Below are 24,579 nucleotides of genomic sequence, written 5' to 3'. Positions count from 1 at the left end.
CTCATTGCTGTAGTGTCCAGTTTAGCGCTTTCAGACGGAATTTTGAAATACTTAACCAAAAGTATCTAAACAATAATAAAACATAATATAAGTACAGTGCCCGCCACTTATTAAAATCACATTCGTTCTGTGGACATTTGATTTTATAAAGCGGCTGATTTTATTAACCGGCATTAAAAAAAATGAAATTAATTTGAATTCTGACATTTTGAATTCAAATTATGTATTTCGCAATCACGAGTTGCGACAGGACCCTATTCATTGGAGTTATTGTTTCTAGAAACGGCTCCAGTCCCCCAAACTCGCCCCTCCTCCTGGGTGGTTACGTGTGTATAGTTGTGTGTGCGTAGGCGCGCGTGCATGCATGTGTAGGCTTGTGTGTGTGCATGGACCTGTGTGTATGCACGTAGAAGTGTGTGTACCGGACATGGACGCCTCCGACCAGGAAAAGCGGATAGCTCACGACCGGGGGACAGCAGCCGCGCCGCCTGCAGAGGCCGGTGGGCGGTGGTGCTGCAGAGCCGCTGATCCAAGCTGAAAACCACAACGTCAAGAACGGTCAAGTGAGAACAATAAGCAATCGTGATTGCTCAAAAAAAGGTTTTGAAGTTTTAATACTCTAAAAATGAATTGAATTACTTCATTTATTTCTGTTTCAAGTATTTCAAAATACAGTTATCATTTTAACTAAACATGAGGTACATTTTTTTTAAATAATTATTTGCACTAGGATCTTAAAATGTAGGTGCATAGTTGTTTGCTTAACAGAATTGGGAGAGCCAAGATTCAATATCGTTTGAGAGTTTAGAAAATGTTTTGTAACGTTCAAAATTATATTTTCCTCTTTGTTCTAAAGTGCATCGTACATTATCAACCGCTTTTCAGAAATCTATTGAAAATGAAGAGGCTAATTTGATATTCTCATCTTCTGAAACCAATTCCTTCACTTCTTGGTGGTACTTTAACAATTTTTTACGTATGATGTACAAAAGTTTGATTTTATAAAACGGCAATAGTGATTTTATTAAAAGATGGTTTTAACATGTTTTGGTATATGGTAATGGTTCTGTTCTTCCAGACTTGATTTTAAAAAGCGGCTGATTTTATAATCCAGTGATTTTATTAGTGGCGGGTGCTGTATTTGAAATGATTAATGTAAGATTATATATTTTTAAAAAAATCAGAAAAAAAAACTCGCTTTTGCGACGAAAATACGTGGTTGGGAAAATGAGCCACTCCCATTCTCCCAACCCCTATTTCTTTAAGTTGTCAATCTCAAAATGAAAAATTCTTGTACAGATAATAATAAGCAGACTGTAAAGAGTCAACTACGAAACAATCGAGTAATTTATTCAATTAATAAATGATCAGCAGCTGTTTAAAGTTCATGTCCAGTATACCGGACGCCACGTCTGAAAGGGTTAGGTGGTCTCTACCACTGTAGTCTGCCTCTTCATAGCATTTTGCGTTGAAACTAATGGTTTTGAAATAGCTACTCTGCCATGAATGTGAGCCGCATGCAACTCCTGTTGAATAATTTTCATTGATTACGAGCTCTGAAGGTTTGTGTTAATTCCAGACGTTATCTGCGGCAGTGTAGTCTTGCGTTTTCGGGGGAAAATCTTCTTCAACACTCGTCTATCACGATCGTTCAACTTCGACTTTTGCCCACTTCTGAGCTTCACAGAAGACACCTTCCCCAGGTTTGTATAGGCTGTCATAACCTTTGACAAAGTGGTCATTGAAACATCCACAAAATTGGCTGTTCTGGACACTGACGCTCCATGAGACGAGTTCCAATTACCATGCCTTTTTTGACGTCGGAGAGGTCGGACATAATCAAGGTTTGCTAAATACAGAATTTTTTCCTCACCCTCACGCTGCCAAATTCTTGGTTGATGCCTTCCCTACCACCCTGACTTGGAAGCAAACTGTTGCAACACGTTTCGGTCGTGTATTGGGCGGTCGGTGTTCTATTACTTCGTCCTACACCTGTATATATGTGTTGCATGTATATTTTATGTTGGAATGAACTATATGAGTACTGGATTCAATCCTTTTCCCTTTATTTATGATTTTTTTTATTTTCCAGGAGCTGCTTACAAGTGAAAGAAACCTGGATTCTTCCTCCTTCAGGCCCCGAGGAGGCAGCATGGGTGACTTCGGCGCAGTGAAGGACAAGTGGGTCTGTCCCAACGACAGGGAGCTCTCTCTCCGGGCCAAGTGAGAGAAACAACCTGTTACTACTACTATAAATGAATCGATGATTTCAGAAAGGGCATGTAGTTCTGCTAATGAAGCTTTTCTGGATTCAATAAATAGTACTATCTATTGATTAATACATACTTCAAAATGAATTATAGTCCACAAGAAATTTCTGTGCTTCTCTCCCATGAGTAGGATAACAATTTCACCTTAAATCGTGTTTATTTCGCCACTGCAATGAATTAGTTGGTTTATTTCTTTTTATTTAGACATATTCTCTTTATCAATAACCTTTATTCGATAGCCTGAAAATTAAATGATAAATATTTAAGTCAAGTAAAATAGGTTTATTTTTTGCTAATTTAAGATAAAAATCTAACAAACTGACTGTAAAAATAAAGTAATGAAGTACCTGTGCATAAAATCAACGTCTTAATGAAATACTTCCTGAATTTTTCTGTTTCCCTCGTTTGGTTTGTGTGAAATAATACAGACTGGTGTAGACAAATCAATGAAGAAACAAGCGAACAAACTGAAAAAGAAAAAGAAGAAAAAAAAATCACATGCGCATAAACTTAATCATATTTATGACAATTGAATATAATCATCAATGGAAAGATTTTTTCCTTTCATTCTCTTGTCCGATCTTTGTGTTTAAACCAGCCAGTTCGTTGTAGATATTCACTTGATTATGCTCAAAAATGAACTGAATTTCCTCCTTGTTATTAGTTGTTATCTCTTCTTCCAAGTATTTAATGATATATTGATATACAGGGTGTCCACCCTATTGTTGGACCAATAGCTGAGTTCCAATTGGAAAAAATCTTTAAATTCCGAAAAGAATCAAAATTTATGAAATTTCTGTTAAAAAATCAAATTTTGAAAGAATTACAGAATCTAACTTTTTATACAGTTCCCCAGTCCCAGCAATTATATTTAGTAAAATATTCTTGACACAATAACATTTAAAACTAAAAAAAATCACTCTTCTACGACCAAAATTGACCGAGTTATAAAGTTTTGAAAAATCACGGTTGCCCTGTGGCGACCCCTAATTTTGCCTTTTAGTAAGGGGTATGGTGAAGTGCAACGATTTGTAACAACGAAGGGGGAGGGTCAAATATTTTCAAAGAAAGCTTGACATCATTAGTAGACTCCCTTAAGGGTGAATTTTTTTTGAAAACGACAAAGCTTGAGTTAAAAATCATGTATTCAAGATATTAATAAACATAAAATCTAATTAAATTAAGCAAATAAAGGTAAAAATATCTTTCTTTTTGGAACATTAATAAATGCTTCTGTTGTTAATATCTGTTTCTTTTTGCATGACATAATTCGTTTGCGAGTCGAAAAAGCGAGCTGGGGTTCACGTTCTCGAATGGAAAGGGAAAGAGATATTAGGATATGGTGATGATTGGGGACAGCATTTCTTTCCGTCGCTAGTGTTTTCTGCAACATAGTACCTTTCTCGTAATGTTAGATGCTTTAATTGTACGAGGCGTGTTTTAAAAGTAAGTTCCGTTTCGAAGTAAAAAAAGAACGAGTACAAATAGAGCAAAGAAATTTATTGCACAAAAATCTACCACCCTTACGCTATTTTTCGACATTGCTCCCGTGATTTTCCGACCATTTGTCATAGCGTAGTACAGGTTTTTGTATACCTATTCCTACAAAGTTGCCGCCCGTGTAGTCAACCATGAGACTCTTACAGGGCTTTGAGTGGGACGTTTTTGAACATCCTCTGGTCTACCCCCACCTTGCTCGCAGCATCTTTCATTTGTTTCGGCATCTGCAGTCTTTCCTAGGTGGTCTGTGGCACAACAGCAATAATGAGCTCAGAGAACATGTTATCCCAAGGATGACTACACAGGCGGCAAACTTTGTACGAATATGTATACAAAACCTGTACCACGCTATGACAAATGCTCGGAAAATCACGGGAGCAATGTCGAAAAATAGCGTAAGGTTGGTAGATTTTTTTGCAATAAATTTCTTTGCTATACCTGTGCTCGTTCTTTTTTTATTTCAAAACGGAACTTACTTTAAAAACACGCCTCGTATACTCTTTGTTTTGCAGTTAAAACTCACTGTTAATCGAGGTTTTGAAGGAAGTACTAAAACTATGAAAATTTAAGAATGTGATTAAGTCATTTTTCGGGGCTGATTTGTATAATTTTAACTTTGTAGTTAATTGCGTATTCCAATGTTTAGTGTTAAATCCCTTGCATACATTAATGCAGAGGGTGCGTTGGCAGTGTGCGTCAAGAAGGTGCGCACACGTGCCCTTATGTTATAAAAACTGTTATTGATTATTTTAGCCAGTTGGTTGTTTGTCAGTTGTAATTTCTGTTAGTGGTTAGGGCGGTGGTTTCAGTTTCTTTAGTTCATTGTATGATTTTATATTTTACACGTTTTTAATAAATGTATTGTTTTACTCGAAATGAGTTTATTGACTATTGAGATATAATCCACATAACCTACACAAGAGCATCGTACATTAAGTATCATTTACTATTGACTTTTCTTTCTTTCTTCCTTATTTTTTTGTTTTTATTTTCCCTTTCTTTTTTTGCTTAAAACTAGGTGTCTTTCTTAGTTTTAAATTTATCTCATGCATCGATTTGCAGCGAAAACATTCTGTTTTAATATTTTCAAAGCTTGCTTTTAATTTTGTATACATTAAAACGTTTCATTGTTTGTGAAAACGCAAATATCATTTTCAGAATAAATATTTGAATTGTTATAAGTTGTTATTGTGATTTTTAAGAATCACTTTCTATTCAGTCGAACTCGTTGAAAGTATATCGAGCATTGTATTTCTTTTAAATAGAAAATAATTTCAGATTAATATCCCGGTTTTATTTTTAATGGAGTATATTTTTCAATGTTTGCATTATTTATGCGATTTGCAACCATGACAATAAGACAAAACTGCGAAATAATCATTACAGACCAAGAGGGCCCTGGCTTTCAGAAAAGTTTAAAAGCAATTATTGCTTACTTTCTAATTATCATACGATAATGAATTTCGTGCTGGTCTTCATCTTTATTAGAAATATTATGCATAAGTTAATTTAAAGGACACAAGCTTTTATTCATCGGATTTTTTTTTCCTGTTAATATTCTACCATTTAAGTGCTGTTGCTTATCACAATGTTTTAAGTTTTAAGCAATTCCTTCAAAATTGATCAACATGAACTACAATCTGTTTTTAAGAACTAAGGCTACAAAAGTCCTAAATTTTCATGTTTTAGCATTAAACTCAATAAAATAAAGCCAAAATTCTTTTTTTTTTTTTACGGTAAAAGAACCTCTTTTAAAACGTTCGTGCCATTCGCTAAACTTTCTGGAATTCAACTGCAATGAAACTCAAACTATCCGAATCAATTGGGACCAGACCCCATTTTCGGATAATCAAAAAATTGGGTCATTGGATTTTAATTAACTAATCTATCTTCTATTTTACATAATTAAAATCTGAGCGTATGTGCCTATCTATCTATCGATCTATCTATCTATGTCCGAGTTACTTCTCCCGAACGCCAGTGGCCTGACCATCGAACCAAGTATCGATAGCTTCATAATTTTCCCATCTTTATGTTTGGCTATTTAACCTAATCCTCCGAGAATAATTAGAGGAGATATTTATTCGCAACTCCAACAAACTATAGAGGGCACTGGAGCCACCGTCTAATGGCGGATGAAAAAGGTAAAACAAACGCATGTAGAAAATGCTAATAAACCTAGTAATTTTTGTTTGTATGCATAATTTTTTTGCTTCATTCTTTTTAAATTAGTTTTTAAAGTCTTGTGGGATATTCTGGCCCAAGTAAAAAGAAATGAGAATCCAATAAGCATTGCTAAACATCAGAAATTAATGCAAAATTCGTAGTTCGTAGTTCTAAGCAGCCATTTTCCCGATGTTGAATTCGATATTTATCCATTCTTGATGGAACTACATTTTCATTGTGGCAGTAAGAGCACTATAAATATTTCATGTAACAAAACCTTTGTTTACCAGTGTTATCGAAGGAGGAAGATGATACCGCCGGAAGTAAGTTACCGCCCTATAGTCAGGGCTAAAGCAGAAATACATGAAATACACCGCCAGCTCAGTCAATTCCAGCACATTCCAACATGAGCGCTAAAAAGCACGAAACTGCAGTCCTCGACTGAAGTTGGCGCAAAAACAATAGATAAAATCATTCACAGCCATAACTGAACTACTCAAAACTATAAATTTAACCAGGCCCAATTTCGTCAATACTACATACATTATGCATTGATGACAGCATATGTGAGTAACGATATAAATGTTTCGTTCCTAACTTTGGATGATTTTCTGAAAAAGTATGAAAGAAACATGGTTACACTGGATTTTATTTTTTGTGTTTGCGCCAACTTCAAAAATTATGTTTAAAAGTATTATCGATGGTGTTTAAAGAACAAAATTATTTTCCACTTTTTAGAGCAATTTTGAAATCGTTTCTATTTTTTTTTTTTTTTTTCAAAAATTTTTTATACAGGAAGATCAGTTGATTTGAAAAAATACAATTGCTATATCCTTTTCTTGTAAAAATGTTTGATTTCTCAAACGTGAAATACTTTTCGTCTGTAGCGTACATTTAAGAAGACTCTTAAGAACGAATTCGAGATCAATTTTGAAATTTAGAATTATATTCATATATTATGTCGTTTGCATTTAAAAAAGATGAAGTATGTGTGTTCAGATCTTGTTGAAAATGAAAGTACTGTGAGCAATCAAAAACAATTTTCCTTTTCTCCCAGGTTGAAGACGGGCTGGTCAGTGAAGACTAACTCTATCAACTCCTTCAATAAGCCGGAGCAACTGAACGACTCCGAGCAGGAGGTCATTATGGGGGTCATTCGAAGAGCGGAGAACCTGGAGAAGACAGAGCAGGAAAGAATCGGGTGAGTTGTGTTCGAACAGTGAGTACAGATTGCATCCCCCCCCCCCCCCCCCCCCCCCCGGTTTAGAAAACGTTCTTAAGCTTGAGAAAATTTTGTGTTACTAGAAAATAAATCTTTTTTTAAAACACGTAAACTCTTGACAAAGCGCTGTGGGGAAATTTTTTCCTGGATTTTAGGGTGTCATAAATTCTGAACAAACATAATTCAGAAGCTGATGCTGGGTAATTCTATTGTCAAAATATTTTTTTTTAATATGGTACATTTGGACAGCGTAAATATTGGTTTTGTGAAAGGTACTGTCATCCAAGTTGGCCATCAAAATCCTGCACGTCATCTTGCTGACATCCGCCCAAAGCTTGGCTTTTATCGGATGTTTTTTCATCCATAAGCTCACTTCTTTTGCATTGAAAAAGCGTTACTTGTTACACCAAAACACGTGTGTGCAGTAATCTTCAAGTTTTGTGCAATGACACGTTGTTGTTTTTAATTTTCCTGTAGCTCAGGTTTGACCCCTCGCATCTTCTTTTCGTTAGTACCATTAGAAAAAAAAAGAGTTTTTCCTATTAAAATAGATTTTCGATGATGTCTTTCGGATAAGTATGAAAAAATGAGCTCAAAATACTGTCTCTCGTTCACGAGAAAAGCTTGTTCTACAATGTATAACGAATGGTGATTGCAATGAAAACCGCTTTTTAGCGATTTCATGATTGTTGTTAGGCAGAAATAGTTATTTGATCTCCTTTTAAAAAGTTGGTTTGAGAATTAAATATGAGTGAAACAGAAATATATCTTGTTCTGTCTGCTGTATCTGTCTTTTTCCAGAACAAGAGATTTTTCTGTTTCTATTATATTTGATTTGCAAACTTTTTAAAAGAAAAACAAAAAACTATGACTAGTAACAGTTGTAAAATCACTAGAAGGAGGTTTCCATGGCAATCACTATTCGTTGTGCGTTGTGGAACGAATTTTTCTCGTGAACGACAGACAGTATTTCAAGCTCATTGCTTAGATGAAAGAGCACCGCCAAAGAAAAATCTATTTTGATAGGAAACAAATCTGTTGTTTCTAATGGGATTAGCGAAAAGAAGATGCAAGGTGACTGATTTGAGCTACAGCGCATTGAAAATAGACTATTTTTCATGTGAAGGATTTTGGTGATCAAGTTGGATGACAATCTCTTTTACAAAAGCAATATTCACGATCTGCAACTGTAACACATTAAAAGAAAGTATTTTTACACTAGAATTGCGAAGTAGGAGCTTTTAAATATTTCTGTTTAGAATGTATGACATCGTAAGACCAAGGAAAAAATTTCTCCACTGCGCTTTGTCAAGATTTTACATGTATGCTACACAAAATCTAATAAGCTCAAACTCACGAAAATAGTACAAGAACGTATTGACAACTAAAAGTAATTTAAACTCCCAAAATTTCAGGCTTCCAGTATGATAAAATTTTCTCCAGTCATTGCCTAAACATGGCAATTCGTTTCACAAAGCTAATACGTTGTTTTCGAGCAGTTTTTTGAGAGATCTTAGATCCTCAGGATTTATATTTTGGAAGCTGAAAATTTGTATTTTCATTCAATTCAAAAATGGTCTAGTGGTGATGAGTTGAAAAATCGGTTCAATTGTGTGTGTGTGTGACGTGGAATGACTCTAAAAGATTTGAAGCGTACATATGAGTTTTTTGCCTGTTGGCGATAGTCGCTAAAGTTTGATTTTTATTCTACAGGTAACGAGCGAAGAGTTATTATTTTGAAGTCTTATATATATATATATATATATATATATATATATATATATATATATATATATATATATATATATATATATATATATTATATATATATATATATATATATATATATATATATATATATATATATATATATATATATATATATATATATATATATATATATATATATATATATATATATATATATATATATATATATATATATATATATATATATATATATATATATATATATATATATATATATATATATATATATATATATATATATATATATATATATATATATATATATATATATATATATATATATATATATATATATATATATATATATATTTATTTATTTATAATTATGATGATGGAGAAACTTAAAATCACAAAAAGGTTTTCTCCAGGGAGTAGCTGATATTTCTTCTAAACTAGATTTGAAAAATGAGACTGAACAATTTCCTCCCTCCATAAACCCCATTTCTGAAAAAGGTTTCTCCATTCGCCTTAATTTGATCAAGAATGTGTTCAAAGCGGAGACAAATGATGTAGTGTTAAGAGCTCTTGCTCTCGAAACAATAGAATCCTGTTACCCCAGAGAGAAATGGTTGAGAATATATACTGACGGCTCTAAAGTGAATGGATGTGTTAATACTGGTGCTGGTGTTTACTGTGAACTTTTTTCCTTTTACACCCCCATTGGCAACCATAGATCAGCTTTCGATGACGAGATTGCTGCCATTTGCCAGGCCCTGTCACAGCTCCAGCCACATTTACTCTTTTTCAAAAGCAGTTGTATTAACGGACTCAAAGGCTGCACTTCAAGCTATCGATACACCTAGCCACTCCCGAACTTTAACCACCGATAATTGTTTGAAGCTCCTTAACCGGCTTGCCAGAAATAATAAGACAGTTGTTCTTCGGTGGATTCCGGCCCACTGTGGAATCCAAGGTAATGAGATGGCCGATTTTTTGACCAAAAAGGGAACATCGGTTCTTCAGAGAACCAATCCTAAGCTTCCATTTAGTAACATCAAAAGCTTAATAAAGAAAATCTTTAAAGACACTTTTCACAAAGAACTCAAAAATCGCAACAGCAATAAACCATGGTTTGAGCTGATTCTGAATGTCCCTAATTGACCTAGGATGAAATCTGTCGCCATGTTTCGTTTATTATCTGGCCATGATTGCCTACGAAAACATCTCTGTCGTATTAACGTGGTTCCTGACCCTTTATGCACTTTGTGTGATCTCCACGAAGTAATGGACATGCCTCATTTGTCCAGATGTCCTGCTCTCCCTCGGACATCCATCTGGGAACGCTATTGGATTGCTCGTTTTCATTTATAGTTTTGTTGTTGTCCTTTTGATATTCAACTGTCTTTAAATGTGCCATTGGAAATAAAAAAAAAATAATTATGATGATTTGAATTTTTTTTAAAGTTCGGTCCTAATCCCCTGCACAAAAACAGGTCTGATTGTTATTTAGCGGCAGTCCTTAAAACTTCTTGCATAATTAAAACGGAACTACTGCTCCATTATTTTGAACATGCTTCTTTTCTTCACAGGCGCCTGGTGGAGCGACTGGACAACATGAAGAAAAATGCCATGGGGAACGGCACTTCGCAGTGCGTGCTTTGCGCCGACGAGTTTGGGATCCTCGGAGCTTCTCCGTTACTCTGCAACGACTGCAGAAAGGTCTCGCAATAACTTTATACAACGAGTTTAGATTCGCTGCAATAAATGTTTCATCGTAAAGTGGAGTTACAAAGACGGTTGGTCCCATAAGCAAGTCATAAAGGGCCAGTCCATGGAAAACGGTTATTTTGTCCCGCATACGTGATGCCTTATATTTTTCCTTAAAAATAATAATTCAAAAGGGTAATGAACTGAATTTCGTAGCTTAACAAATATGTACCTCAGAGCAAGAAGAACGTGAATCACATATAATCGCTATTTAACAAAAGAGAGGGAAAACGTTTGTCTGGCGCACGCAAAGAATGAAGCGCTCTTTCAACCCAGGTAAAAAGTTACAAAGGATTTTTTTTAAAGAACTACGTTCACACGGCTATATGCAAAATAGGATTCTACATACGATGCATTAACAAACGGAAAATCGCAATTTTTAGACTTACGTTAGTCTGGCTCTGAGGTACAGAAATCACAATCGTATGCGTGAATTATTTGAACAAAAGGTTTTGTCGCTACTTTTTAAGATTATTACTTTTTAATGAAATATATGAATCGTCACTTGCGGGACAAAGTAGCTACTTTCTTATGGAAGTTTCCTAAAACGTCTGAACCTGTCGGAGGTTTTGAGAAATGAGAGCTGAATTACAATCAAAGTGAGAGGTTTGGTTGAAATTGCTAATTTTAACAACATATCTATGTCATAACAGCGAAGAACACAAAACATTGCTGAAATGCAAGTTACATTGGAAGGATAAAAGAGAGAGATTCGGGACTATTATGATGATATTTCAGACAGTATAGCTCTTAACACCGCATAGAGGTACACATTTTCTCTAATAAAAGTTTCATTAGTAGGATACCTGTGTTTTTCATTTGGATAATTTTGACGGTACATGTCATATACACAAATGGAGGCAAAAAATTGCTGAACTGAAAATTGTGTTAGTAGAATCATAGAACAAAAGGTTGAGACTGGTGCTGTTCGACTCCGATAAGATGGAAAAGTGAACACCCGGTTTACAGGCGTTTACAGATACATTTATTAATTTGCAAGCTTGTCTTTTTTCCAAATTTGAAGCACAGACACTTTAAAATGAGCGAAAACACGCACATCAAAATTTGATTTTTCCCCGGCTAGACTTATTCAGATAGAATTATTTTAACTGGTCGCTTTCCATTTTCCATGGCAAACGTGGTTGGACAGTAGAAAGATAATTTTGATGGTATATGCCATTACAGCATATGTGTACGCATTTTTCTCCTTGGACAATTTTCTTAATTCTTATACAATCATAGTTCTTCGTCGTTAAAAACCTCATCTGAATGACATTAGGGGCAATCACAACTACACTATATAATCGAAAGAGGAAGCAACGATAAAATAGTTTCCCATGAAATAATTATTTTTAAAGCTTTTGAGTGGGTTTGTGTTTATATCTTGTGACATGCATTGAGGTTTGTTTACAAACTTCTCCCAATGTCATCATAGAACACAAACAAATATTCTACAGTGAAGTGAATCAACTTCAGATTTAATTTGCTAGTATTATTCCCAATTCTTACAGCAGGAGACATGCGCGGATGATATCAATCTTAAATTAATCATCTTTCACAAGTTGGTGTTGTTGTCGTGTCCTCAAAAGAAATCACAATTTGTGGTGCATTTGAATGGTCCTGACAATGTCTATGGCAAGGTCAGAGTACATATCTTCCTCTGTTGAGAAGTCCAGGAAGTGAAAGCCTGCTGCAACTGCAGGACATTTGAACATATGAAGCGATGTGAGTTCCGTGTTAGGACAGATACTTCAATTTTGATATTTCCTATTCCCATCTGTGGAAATTTTCACGTTTTTGTGATGCTTTGTTCGAAGTCTGTGATGAGTGGTGGCTGTTTTCCTATCGAGTTTAAGATGGGTTATTTGATATTTAGCTTTAATACCTGATGGGACAGCTAGTTTTGATTTAGTGCATTTGCATATGCAAGAGAAGTTACAGATGTCGGCTGATCAAGAATTCTGGAGTTCCTTCACAAGTAATTATTATGTAAAAAATTATTTTCAGTTAGTCATGGCCTGGTCTAAGAGACGGGTGACTTCTATTGAACAATAATTCTTTGTGGAAAACATTTTGGTATTCTTTATAAGTTTTAATTTTTTTTTTTTTTTTTTTTCGATTATAGAGAATTATCGTGTACCACGATGTTTTCAAATATTTTGAATGTTTTAAAAGCTTTATCCCATCATTGCGAGAACGTTGTTAGCAAATACATCTACCCTATGATTTCCGTTTGCGACGTCGGAATGTTTGATATTGTTTGAATTATTGTATTCCTTTGTTTTAGGTATTTTTAATCGGTTTTGATGTACCTCTCATTTTTAGGCTGTCTGCACAAAATGTGGTGTTGATACTTTCAGTGCTCAAAAAGAACCTCTGTGGCTATGCAAGATTTGTGCAGAGACGAGAGAGGTAAGTTATTCGCTTTGATTGTAAACAAGATTAATTAATATAGTCATATTGAGGTTGTTTTAATGAGAGTGGATGAAGGTCTTTTGAATATTAAGGTAAAATGGATGTTAATATTTGATTCTATGCAGTATTCTGTATTTTAAGCAAATTCACCGAGTACATGTAGAAAGTACTGCTGATGAGTCACAGGATCCATAAAAAAATGCACTCTTTGAACAATGTACAAAATAATACGATATGTTATAGTCATTTTATGTAAATAAATTTCAAGATACATCTTTACGAAAATGCCTACACATTTCAAATATATTTTGACTCAAAAATTTAGCCTAAAATCTATAAAATTTTATTTTATCGTTCAAGAAGGGATGATTTGGTGCCGAAAGGCTGTACCGGTACTGTTTACCTGGGGGAAAAAAACTTTTTCCCTTTCACATTAAATTGATCACGACTCAGAATTCAATCGGCGCTCCGGTACTGGCAAAGTTGCGAATTCGCCCCTGGCTCCAAGTGTCACCTGCACTTGTAGAATACTTACCAGGAGAGGTTACGGTCTCGGAAATTCAGATTCGGATGAGATTTGGCAGATTAGTAGTATCCCTTAAGGGTACTCTCGGGGTAAAGTAATAAAGCGCACTAGCCATAAAAAAACTCCGAGAAAACGGCCTTTAAAGATTTTCGCGCAACTTATAAACTAGTAGAGATTGTTCGTAAACAAGCGCCCGGTGGTCATGTGGGCAGCGCTCTGGGGTTCCATGCGGCCGATCCGGGTTCAAATCCACTGCAAGTTTCTTTCTTGTTCATTTATAAAGTGACTATTGCCGCTTTTTGAAGTTTTAATTGAAGATAATACTTAATTTAAAAAATATGATGTATTTTTAATGTGTGATAGTACATTAAAACTCTATTTACTATTCTCACAAACAAGTGATTACACATTTTTAGATATTATAAACTTTGACGAAGTAAATGATTTTTGCCATAAATACATAATCAATTTATTTGTGGATGAGTAAGAATGTTGTTTTATTGCATATAAGCAGGTAGTCAAATTTTAAAAAACCTAACTTATCGAGCAATGGTTTTGCTCCTTGATTCTGTTATTTGTAAATTTATCGTCTGCTGTATTTTTCATTGAATATTCAACTCTTTATTTTCCATCTATTATTGTTTGCAATGTTCATATTTGTTTTCATCATTAAATTTATTTATCGTCTGTGCTGTATATTAGACGAGAACATTCTATTCGGAACTCCAGCGCTCGAATACGCTACCTTGCGGTGATTTACAAAACTGCCGATGGAACTAAAACATTGCCACGTTTTAGTTCCATGTGTGTCTGTTGACGTAAACACAGGCAGTTTGTTCTGAGTATTTATTAACGCAATCGATGTGTCTTAGTTTGCTTTCAGCTACAGAAATTAATTCGTCCCTTAAGAGTATTCTCGAGCTTCTCAAAATAATGTTAGTTTTCCTTATTTCTTTCAAAAAAGTATTAAATGGTGGAAGCGTAAACAAGAAAACTCTGGATTAACAAAATTGGATAACGTTATACCAGGTAAAATTTTTTATTGTATGAATTTGTAAGAATATGAGTTTTTTTTAATCTTAAATTAATTCAACTAATCATATTTTACAGCAGCATTTAGTTTGAATGGACAGTATGCAAAATATTTTCTTGGATTTATTATCGTAGAACAAAATGAAAAATGTTTAACCTAGAAAGAATTTACTTTATTCCTTTTATTCTCAGCTGAAAGGTTTCGCCAAATTTGTTTAGGGTTATAATTTTGGTATTGTGCGAGCAAAGTAGCCTTGGCGAGATTTCGCGTTTTTAGTTAAACCATTTTTAATTTTTATCATGAGTGGAATAAAATGGTTGTAAGATTACAGAATTCGATAAGTGAAAAGAAATAATGGTCAATCAACTGAAAAGAAAACTACCACCATATATCCGTGAGAATTTTGTTGATGATTTGCATAACATGACACAATTAAATCGTAACTCAGAAATTAGAAAAATCGAAACAGAAATTTTTTAAATGAACCGATTCGGGAATTCGAGAGAAATAACTCAGCTACAAATGGAAAAAAAAATAAGCGCTAGCCAAGCAAGGCAAAGAAGTATCATCTTCTTTCGATAATAATTTGTAATGTCATATTGAATTTTCTAGCATTAATTGTTGTTCTTGTCAGGCCACAATTATTATTTAGTTTTATCAAGAATTGGTAAATATCGAATTCAACATCATGGAAATAGCTGCTTAGAACTACGAACTACGTAGTTTGCATTAATCTTTGACGTTTAGTAATGCTTCTTGAATTCTCATTTCTTTCTACGTGGGCCAGAATATCCACAAGACTTTGAAAATTAATTTAAAAAGAATAAAGCGAAAAAATCATACGTACGAACAAAAATCACAACACTTTTAGCATTTTCTTCGTTACCATGTGCGTTTGTTTTAGTTTTCAATTCCGCCATTAGACAGTGACTTCAGTGCCCCCTACAGTTCGTTGGAGTTGCGAATACCGTGAAAAAGGATTTCAGTTTTTAAAATATTGTGAATCGAAATGGTCGGTTATTGAAGTAATCCTGAAATAAATAAAATCTGTTGGCAAAATGGATCAAAATTCATTGCACAAGGAATTGTTGAAGCAGATATTAAAAGATGCGGTCGTTTAATTACGAGAGCTTGCTTACTGAAAACCATTTGATTGCATCAGAATCATCAAGTTCAATTTCTCGTGAAGCAATGTTAATGGGCAAATAATTTTATGAACGTACTATGGATATGCTGGTTGAAAATATTTGTAACTGATGACGAACTTGCTCATGAAAATGAAAACTGTTAGGAGGAACCTTTTGAGCAAGTCGAAATTCAAAGCTCATCAGCTGAATACGAACCAGAAGAGAAAAAAAGAAGAGAGGTAGAGCATCTTCCTTTGGATTACAAAATTAAAGTTGTGAACATAGCAACGGCTCACCCCACATGGAATCTACAAACATTACAAAAGAAAGGATGCAGTCGGTTAAAAAAAATGAATATTTATCGCAATGGGAGAAAGAAATAAAAAATGGAGGAAATCTATTCGATAAATACGATGTGATCAATTCCTGGACATATGATTGTTTTCTAGAAGCTCGAGAGAATTATCAACAAGTTACTACTCAGAACTTGCAACAGTGGGCCTTATCAGCAGCAAGACAATTTACAGATTTTGAATTTAAAGCATCTGACAGTTGGGTAAAAAAATTCAAAAGGAAGCATGCCATTCGTCAACGAAAAGTCACAAAATTTGTTTCAAAAAGAGAAACTGCGACGATCGAAGAAACTTTGGCTTCTCCAGACACTTTTGTAATCCAGACGTTAAAGTTGATACCGAGTTTCAAAAACGATTATGTTATCAATACTGACCAAACAGGTAAGTAATTAAAAACTTATTTTACGATCTTCAGACCAAGGGCGGATCCAGCTTCTGGTTTAGGAGGAGGTCATTTTCGGAAAGGGAGGGGTAAAAGGGTAATTTTTGTGCGAAATGGGCAATTTTTTTTCGAAATATGTCCCAAAAATGCAATTTTATTCTATATTAGGTCATTTAAAAGATGGGTCATGACCTCCCCCCCCCCACGACTCTCTCTCTGGATCCGTGTCTGCTTTTGACAAAATATTTTAATTCCCATTTCCTTTTTACAGGATGTCAGTATCAGTCAGCGTACAACAGGACTTTGGCTCAAAAGGGAAGTAAAACTATTTTCGTCAAAAGGCACGACATGAATAGAGTAACGCATTCATACACCGCTCAATATTCTCTTACCCTGTCTGGAAAAGTTCTGCCCTTTGTATTTGTTTGTTTACAAAAAGCAACTGGTATTTTTTGCCCCCGAATTCAAAAAACAATTGATGAATACTCGCAAAAATATAAAAATGTCATAATAACATCTTCGAAATCAGGAAAGCTAACGACAGGACCATACATCGAATTCTTGAACCGTTGCTTGAAGTTTTATGTGGGAAAAGAAGAATTTCTATTGATTACCGACTCTTGGGGAGGACAAACAAAACCTGAACTATACGACCAAATTTTCCAGGATGATGAAAAATTTCCAACTTGTACAGTTAAAGTGATTCCACTAAAATGTACTCCACTTGTTCAACCTTGCGACGTCTATTTTTATAGACAGGTAAAGAATTTAATAAAACGTATACAAAATTGCGCGTATCTCGTTGAAAATAATAGAGAAATAAATACCCGTGAAGACTGCATAAAAATACAATCAATTGTCCATCATCAACTGTCATCGCCAATTTTTGATAAAATGATTCGATATGCCTGGTACACTTCTAAACTTTCTGACAAAAGAGAAATTTTCCTGAACGTAAATGAAGTATGTTTTCCAACGACTCTTTCACAAAAAAGTTGCTCCTGTAAGCATTCTTCCTTTATAAATTGTGCGAGATGTCAAAACAGTTTTTGTTTTCCATGTTTTTATGATAAATATCATTCTGGTGTATGTATATAAATAACAAATATATTGTTAAAAATCATCTATAAATCAAGCTCAACAGTAATTTTGTAGCCGTTGTAGTTCAAATTTTAACTTGTATCGATTTAATTTATCTCCATTTTCTCTATTAAAGTGCTTTACGTGTTAAAAAATTTCGCATTATCTTCAATTCAAATTGCACAAAGCTGTAACAGTTACTTTATAAATGAACAAAAAAAGAAACTTGCAGTGGAATTGAACCCGGATCGCCCACATGACCACCGGGCGCTTGTTTACGAACAATCTCTACTAGTTTATAAGTTGCGCGTAAATCTTTAAAGACTGTTTTCTCGGAATTTTATGGCTAGTGCGCTTTATTACTTTACCCTGAGAGTACCCTTAATGGATACTACTAATCTGCCAAATCTCATCCCAATCTGAATTTCCGAGACCGTAACCTCTCCTTGTTGGTGGCTAGGGTGTACTTGTAATTTTTTTACACAAACGGTTGAATGTTTATATTTTAATATTAAATCATAGTAAAAATCTTGCAAATAACTAAATAATTATTTTAAATTGATTTTTTAGTCAAATTAATTAATTTATTAGTTTTATTTTTATTCGTTTTTACTTATTTAGTTATTTATATATATGTTTAAAAAGGAAAAAAGAAAAATCTCACCGGTCCGTGCATTTTTTTGGACATTTTTGCCTGTCTATTAGCTAAGAAGTTTGAAAACGGTTGTTTTGGAAAAGAAGCTTAGCGTCACTGTAAAAGTAGTTTCTTGACATGCGATGTTGAGTTATGCAGCAAAGCCGCTATTAAGTGCGACTGCGTTTGGCTTGGCTTGAGGGACGAATCGCTTGCGCGTAAATGATATTAAAGTTTCAAAACTACTTTACTACCAGTCATGCGATATCCGTTAATGCTATACATTTGCGTAAGAATAAATTTACTTTGTTTTACCAAAGCTGAACTTGATAATTCTTTTTTATCATGTGACCAAAAATGTTGAGATACTTTCAAAATTCATTTTTAAGCATTTCTCAAGAAATAAAAGATGAATTGGTTTGCAAATTTTGGTCAATTAAAAGATATGCTCCAGATGTCATTTTCCAATAAAAGTTATATCACCCTAGCGTTTCGGGGGTCAGTAACACATTGAGGAAAACAAAAATATATTTCAATCATCATTCATTATTAGCTGAGAATAAGCTGTACATTTCAGAAATTAGTTATCTTTCTACATACAATTATTTTACATACTTTCGAGAAATTACCACTGATATTCACGAAGGCTTCTTTGAAAACTACGATTTTTATTTGAAGGTTTTTCACTGTTAACACGCAAAGTTTTCCATCAAAGCTCATGCGTTAAAGATAGCAATTTATAACTTTCATAATTTGAAACCCAACAGGATTCCTCAACTCATAGTAAAATTCCAGTTCAATATCTTAAAAATCCTATTCTATCTCATCCAGTTACACGCAAGAATATCCATAAAATAATGTCCTTACTCATATCAGAAGCAGAAGACTTCAAAATTTCCGTTTACAGTGGCGTAGCTAGACCCGACTTTCGGGGGGGGGGGTTACTTCTTTTATATATATATATATATATAATATATATATATAATATATATATATATATATATATATATATATATATATATATATATATATATATATATATATATATATATATATATATATATGTATGTATGTATGTATAATCGCTTGGAATTTTTTCCTTTTCTCCTTTTTTTTTTCTTTCACTTCTCTCTTCTTTTTCTCTTTTTTTTTGAGACTAACTTTTCGGGGGGGGTTTTGTCCCCAAAACCCCCCCCTTAGCTACGCCCCTGTCCGTTTACATTGTATTTACCAGCCATCCCAGTCTTATTTAACTTCTTCACTTACATACTTTGTTCATTTTAATGTTTTCTGATTTTACATTGGTTTCAATATACAGTCAACTCTCGATGACTCCTGACTCGAAGTCCCAAGAGACTGGCTAAAACGTTCGAGATATTGATAGTTCGAATAATAGGAAGTTTAGTCGCTTGTGAACTGTTTTATTCCCCACTATCATCACATCCGGTTAATCCTTCAACAAGGTTAGTACGGTGGTGATTGGTGGGGCTTTAAATAAATAAATAAATCTCAAAAATTCAGAAAGTTATCGGCAATCTGATGAGCCGAATTTCAACAATTCTCCGATTGGCTATATTTCGCGCATACGCAGTGAAAAATTGATTGCTTTAAATGTCGGTATTTTATCAAAAATTTAAAACATTTTAGTTTCAAATTTTACATTACATTTATCTCGTATGCTGTCACGTTTTCTGAAAGTTTGGGAAGCTTTAATGGAAAACTTTTGCGTATTATGAGCCACGTATGACCTTCAAATAAAATTCGTAGTTTTGAAAGAAATGCTCATGTCTTCGTAGATATCAGTGATATTTTCTCGAAAGTTTGTATAAGAACTGTACATAGTAAATTAACTATTTTCTGAAATTCATAGCTTGTTCTCAGCTATTAACGATGAATGATGATCAAAAAATATTTTTGTTTTCCTCAATTTGTTACTGATCCCCGAAACGCGATGGTGATATTACTTTTATTCGAAAATGACAGCTGGAGCATACCTTTTCTGCGACAAAAATTACTAAGAATCGGCCTCTTATTTCTTGAGAAATCCTTAAAAATGTGAATTTTTGAATGTGCCCCAATACTTTTGGTCATACATGTATAGTGTATCTCCCTTAGCATTGTCAAATGTCAAAACTCGTTCAGTTCGATATTCGCATGTTTTAAATGAAAGAAAAAACAAAGAATAGTCAGACTGAACTGATGCGCAGTTTTACAGCATAAATTACGGTAGTATGTTTATTTTTGTGAATGAGAAACCGATTTCATGATACAATATCTTCCCTAAAATCGTTTTTAGTGCTCAATACTAGCATTTATTTTTTTCTTCCTTCCATTTCTGGTGGGAGGAAAGATAATAAGGTTAATAAGGTTCAGTTTATAAAACGTCTACAAAAACTGTAAGTTAATGGTTAAAAAAAAATGTAGTTTTACATATGAGTTATATCTGTTAACAACGTGAGAAGAAGGTTAATCGACATCAAAAAGATCCTCTAATTTAATTCTGTGTTATTTGTAATTTTGTGTATGTGTTACAAATTTCTGAAAGTTTTCAAAATGTTTTTGCTATTGTTAGATTTTATGATGCTGAAAGATTAAAAGCGAAAGCTCTGTTTTAAAACAAAGCTCTGAAATCAAGCTGCAGTGTTTAATCTGTATCAAAAAGTGATAATAACCTACTCAATTTAAGACTTTACATTAAAAACAAGAGTTGTAACACAGGGTTTTTGTAAAATATTGCACGAATAAAAAAAAAACTCATTTAAGAAAAACTACTCTCTATTTAAACTTATTTTCTCCCCTTTATCTCAAGAAATTTTTTTCACAACTGCTATCCACTTTTACGTGCGCATTTCATATGTAGATGTGAAGTCGCTTATATTGTAAGATCAACCCTATTCTGTTAATGTTATGAACGAAACAAGAACTAATATTAAAGGTTAAAAAAAAAAAAAAAAAAAGAATCCATAACTAATTCGCTAAAAACGCTCTTGGTCAAGTCACCTTTCAAGCTCTAACAATGGGCACATGCATGAGTTTTACAGACTCTGTATGGCCCATGGGCAGAAGATTGGGTACTTGCAAAAAACAATCTCTATAAAATTAATTTTTGAACGGGGGAAAAAAACTAAATCAAAATCAGTTGATTCGTTTAAAAGTTACCATGCCACACATAGAAACACACGTTAAACTTATAACTCCTCTTCTTTCTGCATCGGAAGTTTATAAAAAATATGCAGTTTTGCTTTAAAAAAACACCTCAGTTTGATAGTCGGGATTCTGTATCTTGGAACATAAAATTTTGAACGTATGTTGTTTTTAATGTGAAACCATCATGGTAACAAACAGTAACGTAACTAGGGATTAGCAGGAGTGACTCTCGCCACAGCCAGGAGGTGGCATTTCAACTGATTTAAAAAAAAAATGTAGGTTTTTTTTAATCATAGAATTTGAAAAATGCTTTAAAAAAATGGAAAAAAAAAAAAAAAAAACTTCGCAAGAAAAAGAGCTAGAGACACATGCATAACATCTACTGAGAAGGAGCATTGAGCATCATCGAAAACAATTCTAAAAAAGAAAATAAGAAAAAAAATTGCAATGCTGCCTCCTATTTGTCGAATCAACTAATCAAAATGCTCCAAAAAAAAAAAAATTTTTTTTTTGGAGGTCACAATGACCTTTGGTGACTTCCGATGTGGGCGACTCTGGGGGGGGGGGGCGCAATTTCTTTAGTTCGCCAGGGGCGCTAGACCCCATAGTTACACTACTGGTAACAAACTGTCTAAAAATATATTTTTTGCAAAGATACAAGGATTTTCATTCCTAAAAGTAATTTTGAACAAAAGATCAAAAACATTCTTCCTTGCTTCTAGACTTGGAAGAAATCAGGAGCCTGGTTTTACAAGGGTCTTCCGAGATACATCCTTCCTGGCCGGAAAACGGAGCCCAGCAAATACAACTCCCCGGGGTCTGCTTCCAAATCTGCCGATTCGTCACCTGCTCGAACAGGAAACTCCTGGCTCCAGTCCAAAGGTAAGAGGCCACTTTCGAACGTCACTTCCCAGCTAGCACACATAACGTTCAAAAGTTTCATAATCGTTTTAAAATAGTTGCCACAACGTTGACAACCATTTTTAAACGTTTTATAATCGTTTTAAAATTGTTGCCACAACGTTGCCAACCATTTTTAAACGTTTCCTATTCGTTTTAAAATAGTTGGCCACAACGTTGGCATTTTAAAACGTTTATGAATGAAACGAAGTAGGCTGGCTCCTTGGATTCAGAGTTGAAGCAGTTCCATAGGACACCAGGTCAACCTGCAAATGTTTGAACTTTGTGGAAGATATTTAGGTTCAATGAGAGACAATTTCAATGAGATGGGATGTTTCCCTGTGCACCTTTTATTTCCGAGTTTAGGGGGTGACTTTTTAAATAAACGCCGACTGGCGGGTAGAAGGAGTCATCGCTGAGGTTACGGAGTTGAAATCGAACTGATTTTGGGGTAAAGGAGTCGGAGTCGATAGTAGAAGACTAAAATTCCAAGAGTGGGAGTCGGTTAATTTTCCTCTGAGTCCTTACCTCTGCTAGTGCTGCGGAATAAGAGTCGGAGTCGGGCTGATTTTGGAGTAATTGGGTTGAAGTCAAAGATTCCAAAATTTCTGGAGCCGGAGTGATTCATCTTCTATTCGACTCTGCAGCCCCTGGTCATTGTATGTAGTCGAATAGATTACGTGAGAGTGAAACCAATAAATCATGGTTACTTCAGTGAAAGACATTTTAATGGTGGGAAAAATGACAACCAATTAGTACATTGTAGGCAACATAAAGGTGTTTTAATTATTTATGTGGAACCGTAGATTTGTGCAGAGATTCTGCGTCTGACATTGGTTCTGCATAGTTAACTTTTAAGCTATTGATTTGAATTTATATTTGTGTGCCGTATTGGTATCGTGAGGACCAGTTTTTGCTAGTGGCTGAGCATTACCTTCTTATGTTATGTATGTTAAGCTAGTTTGATCATTTAAAATTTTAAGAGGGAAAGAAATATTTATATCAATAAATATAAAACTTTAAACTGATGACTGAGCAATACATTAATCAAATATTAAAATATTAATAGATTTAGTAATAGAGTGCAATTAAATATAAGGCATTAATTAATCAAATAATGAAGAGCAATCAATTATTTAGATGTTAATCCCTCTACTCATGACGAAGATCAAAGAAAGTCAATGTTGAATCCAATTAACAGTTAATTGAATTCGGCCACCTAAAGGCTTTATTGAATCATATTATTCAAACAGAAAGACCGTTGGAGTTAATTAATAAAGCTTCACATTCTTTTAACTTGAATTATGTGTTGCGAGCTGTTTTCCAAAATGTAAATTTTATAATTATTTCTTCGCTTTATTTATGGTTGTTATAGTGATAGTGCATTAATTTATTTTACGTCAGTAGTGCTATTTATTTCTCCAACTACAAGCAATTCAAGAGCTTTTTGGAAAATAACGTTCAGCATTAAGCTACTTATTGCTTTAATTCATATTCTTAACTATTAAATTAAACAACGCACAAAGGGTGTTAAGAATTACTGATTTAAATATCCAAGTACATCCCGAAATGTCGCGTCAATACTATGGAAATGAGCAAAATAACTAAATTAACTATTTTCAGTTTCGTTAATTTTAATATTCGTTAGCATAGGGCATAGATAATACAAATCTAAATAAGATTATTCTTAAAGTACGAAGTAAATAAATTGCCTGGATGCTGGACATAGCTTTTAGCATTAAGTTCTCTTGTTACAGCTCGCATAAAGTCCCCCCCCCCCCCCCCCACCGAGGAAAGTTAGCATCGATCGATATTGCATTTAAGTAAATTGTCAATGAATCTGGACAGGAGAGATATTATTGGTCACAGTTATTTACGTATAAAAAAAGAATGTTGCATGAGTTAGCTAAAAATAACGATATCAACTGAAGCTTCATTAATAAAATAACAGCGATAAAACCAACTCAAGTGGCTTGTAGAGAAGAATAAACATCGAGGGAAAACAAACAGTAACATCAAACCAAAAAAAGGGCGTTTTTGGATTATATTCAATTTTTGTCAATTTGCAATCCTTGGTTAGCACGGGGTTGCTTTCGTGCCGCCAACAAGAAACAAGTTTTTGTTTGATTGTCACATGACAATTTATATTGGTAGTGCATTTTTTAATTTATTTTAATCATAACTTTCATAGTTCATTTATTTTTATTTTAGGTAGGAGTGGAAGTGAAAGGGATTTTACTGACAGCTCTGACGACGAAATTAAATCTAGCAGACTAACGAAAAAGAGTACAATGAGAAGACCCTACACTGATTCGAGTATGTGTCTTGGTCTTGCTATTTTTACTTA

At 34.0% G+C, this 24,579-nt stretch overlaps 1 protein-coding gene across 1 annotated transcript in view; it reads left to right on the top strand.

Moving 5' to 3' along the window:
* Positions 1–24,579, top strand: part of LOC129235304 (double C2-like domain-containing protein beta) — a 172,085-nt gene that overhangs the window by 45,346 nt on the left and 102,160 nt on the right. Inside the window, exons 2-7 of the mRNA XM_054869033.1 lie at positions 2,093–2,223; positions 6,994–7,137; positions 10,458–10,587; positions 12,961–13,047; positions 22,055–22,214; positions 24,444–24,548. Coding sequence (XP_054725008.1) covers positions 2,153–2,223; positions 6,994–7,137; positions 10,458–10,587; positions 12,961–13,047; positions 22,055–22,214; positions 24,444–24,548 — 697 coding nt within the window. The 5' untranslated portion in view covers positions 2,093–2,152. The remainder of the gene's footprint in view (positions 1–2,092; positions 2,224–6,993; positions 7,138–10,457; positions 10,588–12,960; positions 13,048–22,054; positions 22,215–24,443; positions 24,549–24,579) is intronic.

Source organism: Uloborus diversus, chromosome 2, assembly GCF_026930045.1.
Source record: "Uloborus diversus isolate 005 chromosome 2, Udiv.v.3.1, whole genome shotgun sequence".
In the NCBI taxonomy this organism is placed as follows: domain Eukaryota; kingdom Metazoa; phylum Arthropoda; class Arachnida; order Araneae; family Uloboridae; genus Uloborus; species Uloborus diversus.
This window is presented reverse-complemented; position numbering and strand designations above follow the sequence as displayed.